At 46.6% G+C, this 6,321-nt stretch overlaps 1 protein-coding gene across 5 annotated transcripts in view; it reads left to right on the top strand.

The window, feature by feature from the left end:
• Positions 1 to 5,389: 5,389 nt before the first annotated feature.
• Positions 5,390 to 6,321, top strand: part of Ddhd2 (DDHD domain containing 2) — a 32,926-nt gene continuing 31,994 nt past the window's right edge. Inside the window, exon 1 of one of the 5 annotated variants that reach the window (XM_060381536.1) lies at positions 5,390 to 5,537. Coding sequence is in view for 3 of the 5 variants with exons in the window: in XM_060381539.1 (XP_060237522.1) it covers positions 6,047 to 6,049 (3 nt within the window). In the remaining 2 variants the exon portion in view is untranslated. Of the gene's footprint in view, positions 5,538 to 5,558; positions 5,696 to 5,764; positions 6,050 to 6,321 lie in introns of those variants that run through there. The other 4 variants (XM_060381537.1, XM_060381539.1, XM_060381535.1 and 1 more) reach the window with 4 other exon arrangements.

The raw sequence follows: 6,321 nt of genomic DNA, 5'->3' as shown, positions 1-6,321 counted from the left end.
GAGTTCATAAAATGATGTTTGTATGAATGCTTTCAGGGCTGACCATTTGGCACTGGACAAACAGTTGATGTGTTCTTCCTTGTGAAGGACCCCCTCTCCCAGTCCTAGCTTTCCTCAGTTACCCATAATTCTTTGTGGAATTCTCCCCGAACAGTCTGGTGCTGCATGCAGTTTTCATAAATAATACAGCTAGCTCAGTAGTTGATTGCCAAGTGTTGCTCTTATGTAGGATCAATTTCCAGAACCCACAGCAGACTGGTTACACCACCTGTAACTCCAGTTCTAGAGCATCCATTGCACCATGAGGACACCTGCTCCTAAATACAAATCTCACACACATACACAGGAACTAAAAAATAAGGCACATGATGCAGGGGCTGGAGAGCTGGCTCTGTGGTTAAGAATGCATCGTGTTCTTCCAGAAGATTTGAGTTCAGTCCTCAGAATCCTATCAGGCAGCTCACAACTTCCTGTAACCGTAGCCCCTTTGGATGCAGTGCCTATTCTAGATACCAACAACACTGTATTCAAGTACACGTTCCTCCCCCCAACATATGCACATATTTAAAAAGAAAATCCCAATGATAGAGATGTCATGTACCTTTTACACAGTTCCTTCTGTGGGCAGCAGGTGGCAAACTTTGCTGCGACCAGCTTGGAACTCACTGTAACCAGGCTAGCCTCAAACTTTCCGTGATCCTCTCGAGTGCGAGGATTGAAGTCATGCACCACTCACTATTGGTGGCCATATTTTGCCCATTTTTTAACTGGATTTATTAATAAACTTTAAAAATGGTTTCCCTTTTTAGAAAATCCTGTTGATACACAGATTGTATATTCCAAAATGCATCTAACCCAATTAACATCTATATGGGTTAATATATTTATAATGGTCATCCGTGGTATTTACCTGATAATATTTTTATTTTCTTTTTTAATTTTTATTATTAGTTACATTTTATTAACTCTGTATCCCAGCTGTATCCCACTCCCTCATTCCCTCCCAATCCCACCTTCCCTCCCTCATTTCCTCCCTGCCCCTTTCCAAGTCCACTGATAGGGGAGGACCTCCTCCCCTTTCATCTGACCTTTTTATTTTCTTTTGTGGTTATTTTGAGATAGGATTTCTCTGTGTAGCCTTGGCTGTCCTGGACTCACTTTGTAGATCAGGCTGGCCTCGAACTCAAGAAATTCTTCTGTCTCTGCCTCCCTGAGTGCTGGGATTACAGGCGTGCACCATTGCAGGAGCTGCTTCTTCTTCGTTTCTTTCAAGATTCCATGCAGCGTATCATATTCCATGTACTTGTCATGTCTCCTTCGGGGTGTCTTAGCTGTGCTATTTCTCTGGCTTTACTTGTTTTTGATGATCATGACAGTCTGAGAACTACCGTCTTATATTTTTGTAGATTGGCCTTCCATTGGTACTTGTCTGATATGGTCCTAATTAGAGTGGGGCTATGAGTTTGGGGGAGAAGACAGCGATGGCTTGCCCTTATCACGATATATGTGTGTGAGAGGCAGTATGCATATGATTATATACATATACTATATATATTAGATATGTGACACTGTAGATATTGACCACCTTAATTACTAGCTAGAATAGTAACGGTCAGATTTCCACCCTGTAAGGCACTCTTTAAAAATGTTTTTCTTCATCTTGTAAACATATCTGACTTACTTTATAAACTCATAAGTTGAAAATTCTGTAAGTCAAAATGCATTGAGGGCCAGAGAGATGGCTCAGCAGGTAAAGGGGCTTGCTGTTTAGCCTGACAACCTGAGTTCAGTCCTCATAATCCACATAAAGGTGAGTCTTGGTTACTTTTCTATTGCTGTGCTAAGATATCATGACCAAGGCGACTTATAGGAGAAAGGGCTTATTTGGGACTTACAGTTTCAGAGGGCTAGAGCTTATGACCCATCATGCCAGGGAGTGTAGCGGCAGCTGAGCAGGCACAGCCTAGCGCAGTATCTGACCTAGAAGCACATGACTCCCCAGAAGCACAAGGGAGAGCTAAAACTGGGAACAGCCTAGGCTTTTCATACAAGGCCTGCCTCCAGTGACACACCTCCTCCAACAAGGCCACACTGCCCAGTTCTTCCCAAACAATTTCACCAAATGGTGACCAAGTATTCAAGGATATGAGCCGAGGGAGCCATTTTCATTGGTGCTACCATAAGGTGTAAGGAGAGAACTGACTCCCACAAGTTGGCCTCTGAACTACACATACATGCTGTGTTATGCATATCTACACACAATAAATAAATGTTTAAAATCGTGAAGTAAATGAAATATGGTTTATTCTGGAGAAATAGGAATTAAATTTGATAATCTAGCAGTTATTCCAACATTGGGTATAAATCTCTTTAGGAACCTTACTAGCTGCTAATGTTACATTTTGGTCTAGATCATGGGTTAGCAACTACCTAAGACCAAATTTTAACTCCCCATCTCTTGTGGAAACAAGTTTCCATAATGTTTCTGCTGCTTTTGTGTTGTTAGCAGGCCAGCGGATTACTTGCAATAAAGACCTTCCAGCCACAGGAACCAAAATATTTACCTGATTTCTGCATTAGAATATTGAAAGGGAAAAAATTAGAAGCGTGTTTCACAGTTCACACACACACACTAACTGAAGACACAGCTCAGTGGTTAAGAACACTGTTGCAGAATATTTGATCCCACTGTGAACCCCAAGATTGTGCACTGGGAAAACCTGTTTCTAGTTGTGGTTTGTGTATGTGGCTGAATACCTAGCACACACCCTTATTCCAAGAGCTTTCTGTAAACAGGATTAAATAATATTAACCCTAGGTCAAGAGGTGGGGCAAGCAACCAGTTGACAGGAAGTGAACATAAGTAAACACAGGAAGGAGACATGGAGTTGAAGGGTATTCAAGGCATCTTGGAGAGAAGGTCCCTTTTCCTTCTGGGATGTCCAGAAGGGTGGGTGCTTTCTCTGTCTCCCTGAGCTAGCAGGTTTTCACCCTAGCATCTGGCTCCTGAGTCTTCATTGGTAAAACAGAATGACTGGGATTTTCTTTCTTTATAACAACAGAACAGTTGCTCATGGAAAGGACTGGGTGGGGTTTAACTCCCATAACTCACACCAGGAAGCTCACAACCACAACAGCCTGTAACTCCAGCTCTCTGACGTTTGTGTACACTCAGATACACATACATACATATAAGTAAAAAATAATGAAAATAAATACTTAACAGAAAGATTTAAACATAACCTATCAGTAGCCAGAAAAAAAAATCAAGTGAGTTTTTATTTATGAGAGCTATCATAAATGTAACTAGCTACTTCTTTAGCCTTTGGGGGAACCTAAAATTTATTTAGTTTGAGGCAGTATGTGTTTCTCGAAGTACAGATACAAACTACTTGGATCTAAATCATCTGGAGCACTTAAAGTACTGATTCTAAATACACATATACATCAGATTCTTGGATCCTGCCAAGCACCTACTGAAAGAGGACTTCTGACATATACCTGGATATTTGATTACTACCAATGTATGTAGAGCCTGCAACTTTTACAGCATTCACTAAGGTAAAGGTGCCTGCTATCCTGTTATCTCTCTTGATAGGACTATGAACTCCTTCAGGAACAGATTGTGCTAACTAATTTTGTGTTCCAAGTTCAGAGTAGGCACAAGAAATGATTAGAGTTCACGGGGGAGGGGGTGTGGGGGAGGGGTGTGTCTGGCCGATGGAGATTTTGGAGATGCTTCCAAGAGTCACAAAAGCAGAACTATTTTCATGAAACTATAAAGATCGCAGGTTCAAAGTCATGGTCATCTTTGGCTACATAGTGAGTTGGGGGCTAGCCTGGGATACCTATGATCCGATCTCAAAAGAAAATAATAAATTACTTTAAAATTAAAGCAATAACAAAACTCACAGGTCCAAGATAGACTGATGAATTTCAATGCTATCAGGTTATGAAAATTTTATTAATGTTTTCAGATTCCAAATCTCAACTTACTATGGAAGTATCACTTTGGGGGCTAGGTGTATATATAGCTCAGAGGCAGAGCTCTTGCCTGATACACAAGGCTCTGAACTTGATCTCTGGTACTAAGGGGGGATGGGGGAAGAAAGAAAGAAAAGACCTGAAGAGCTGTCCCAGCAGTTAGGAGCATTTGTTGCTCTTGCAGAGGACCAGCATCAAAGTTAGAATCGCCTGCAACTCCAGAGCCTGGGGATCTGATTATCTCCTGACCTACACAGATGGCACACACACATGATATACATACAGGCAGGGAAAACATATACACAAAGTAAAATAAATGCGAAACGTTTTTTTAAGCCCCAGGGTTAATGACACCCACACATACACATTGGGGCTCCCGCTGTGGCCTAAAGTAACCACCTAAGTATATACAATCCCTCGAGACCGGAAGTGAGTTTGATCCCCAGGACCATTACGGTGAAAGGAAAACTGACCCCTGCAAGTTGTCCTCTGACCTCTACACATGTAGCGGCACATGCGTGCCACACACACATTATAAATGTCAAGGTTTTTAAAGATTGGAGGCCAGTATGAGGCTATCTAGCAAGACCATCTCAAAGCAAAGCAAAAGACACCACACAGGAAGGGTATTCGGTAAACGTGCGTATATTTGTGTGTAGCTGTTGATTTGCAGAAAGTATGTGATAAAAGTCCACGTTCAGTTCCTTCTCGGTTTCTGAAAAAAAATTTCGAGACTTTGCCTTACAATCCAGTTAGAAAACAGTGAAGCATCTTGTTTTTCCATCCTGTTTCACCTGCTAGTCAGGCGCGTCCCCAGTAAACCGTATCTTACTTAGCCCTGCCAGTCTCCAGAGTCCTGGGATGGCTGGGATAGCCACCACCTTCACGTTCCAGCATCTGGGGCAAACAGACCTCATTTTCTGCCTCTCGCAGCTTCCAGATCCCGCTACACTCACCTCGTACGCTTTCAGGGTAGCTTCTGGCAACCTCTCAACCCAAATAAAAGGAACCAACGCCCCAAAGGACAAGCTTGGGGGCAACGCCAGCGCCCAAGCTGCTCTCCAGCCTCTCGATCCCCGCGTCCCCACAGTCCCTGCCTCCCTCCAGATGGTGCCAGGACCCACCAGGGGTCAGGATGCCCGATTCCCCACTCTGGGTAGCGCTGGGCCCTGGAATGTCACCTCCACAGCTCGCTCCCTCAAAGCTCCGCACCCGAGACCACCCCGCGGGAGCCCATCCGCACCGCCAGCGCGTGGCCTGCGCGTGCCCGGGACGCGACGCCTGCCCGCCGGAGGAGCCACCTCTCGCGCGAGTCTCCGCACATCTCGCGACACTTCGGCGGTCTTTCCTGAGCCTCAGGCCCTAACCCGGACCGGCAGACGCCTCCGGGAGCGCCGCACGCCGCCGCCGGAGCGCCGCGGGGCGCCGCGGTGCGGGATTGGGGCGCGGCCGCAGGCTCCGCCCGCTCGCCCGCCCCGCCCGGGTTGGGATGTGCCCCGGCTCCCTCCGAGAGGGCGGAGAGCGCGAGAGGCGGAGCTGACGAGCGAGTCCAGGTCCGCGCGGGGTCCTGGGCCGGGGCGAGCCGGGGTGGGGGAGTGGCGGCCGGGCTCCGGTGTCGTCCGTACCCCGGGGCCTCCGTGGGCCTCCGGGGCGTGAGGAGCGTGGACCCCGAACTCGAAGCCCGGAGCTCCTGGTTGGAGCCGGTCGGGCGGTGAGGGCAGGCCGGGGTGTCGCGGATAACGGGGAGGCCCCGGGAGCGTTTGTTCGGGAGCTCGGCTTTGCGGTCCGAGCGTGCGCTGGGCGGGGATGCGGCTCACCCACTGCCCACGCGGAGCTTTAGTTTCTGCCTCTGTGAGCCTGATGCTTCAGTGTTGGATCGCTGGGAGCTCGACGGTCATCCTTCGTGAAGGGGGCAGTTGAGGTCACTTGTTACTTTCCACCCGAAACTTGGGCGCAGCGTCTCCGAGGGCCGGTGCGCAGCTATGGCTGCAGGCAAAGTTTCTGTTCGAGGCGTTAAATGTGTCACAGTCCCTGTTGAAGCGCACTTGGAGAGCCAACCAAAATGGTTAAGCGACTCGTTCCATTTTCTGCATTTTAAGATTCCAATAGTTATGTAAACGTGTAATAGAAATGTAGACTAGGGATCTGAAATCTACCTGTTACTACTATGTGGCACACTTGGAAGTGGTAAATTTTCAACCTTTGCTGTGCTACGTTTAGGCTGAAAATTGTGGTAAAGTATGTTGTTGCAATCAGCTTTGACTGTGGTTTTTGAAATTTCTGGGTTAAAGAGCTTATTGTATGATTAAACCTTTTAGTTTTCGAAAGAGAATTGGG

Source organism: Meriones unguiculatus, chromosome 4 (assembly GCF_030254825.1).
Source record: "Meriones unguiculatus strain TT.TT164.6M chromosome 4, Bangor_MerUng_6.1, whole genome shotgun sequence".
Classification (NCBI taxonomy): domain Eukaryota; kingdom Metazoa; phylum Chordata; class Mammalia; order Rodentia; family Muridae; genus Meriones; species Meriones unguiculatus.
This window is presented reverse-complemented; position numbering and strand designations above follow the sequence as displayed.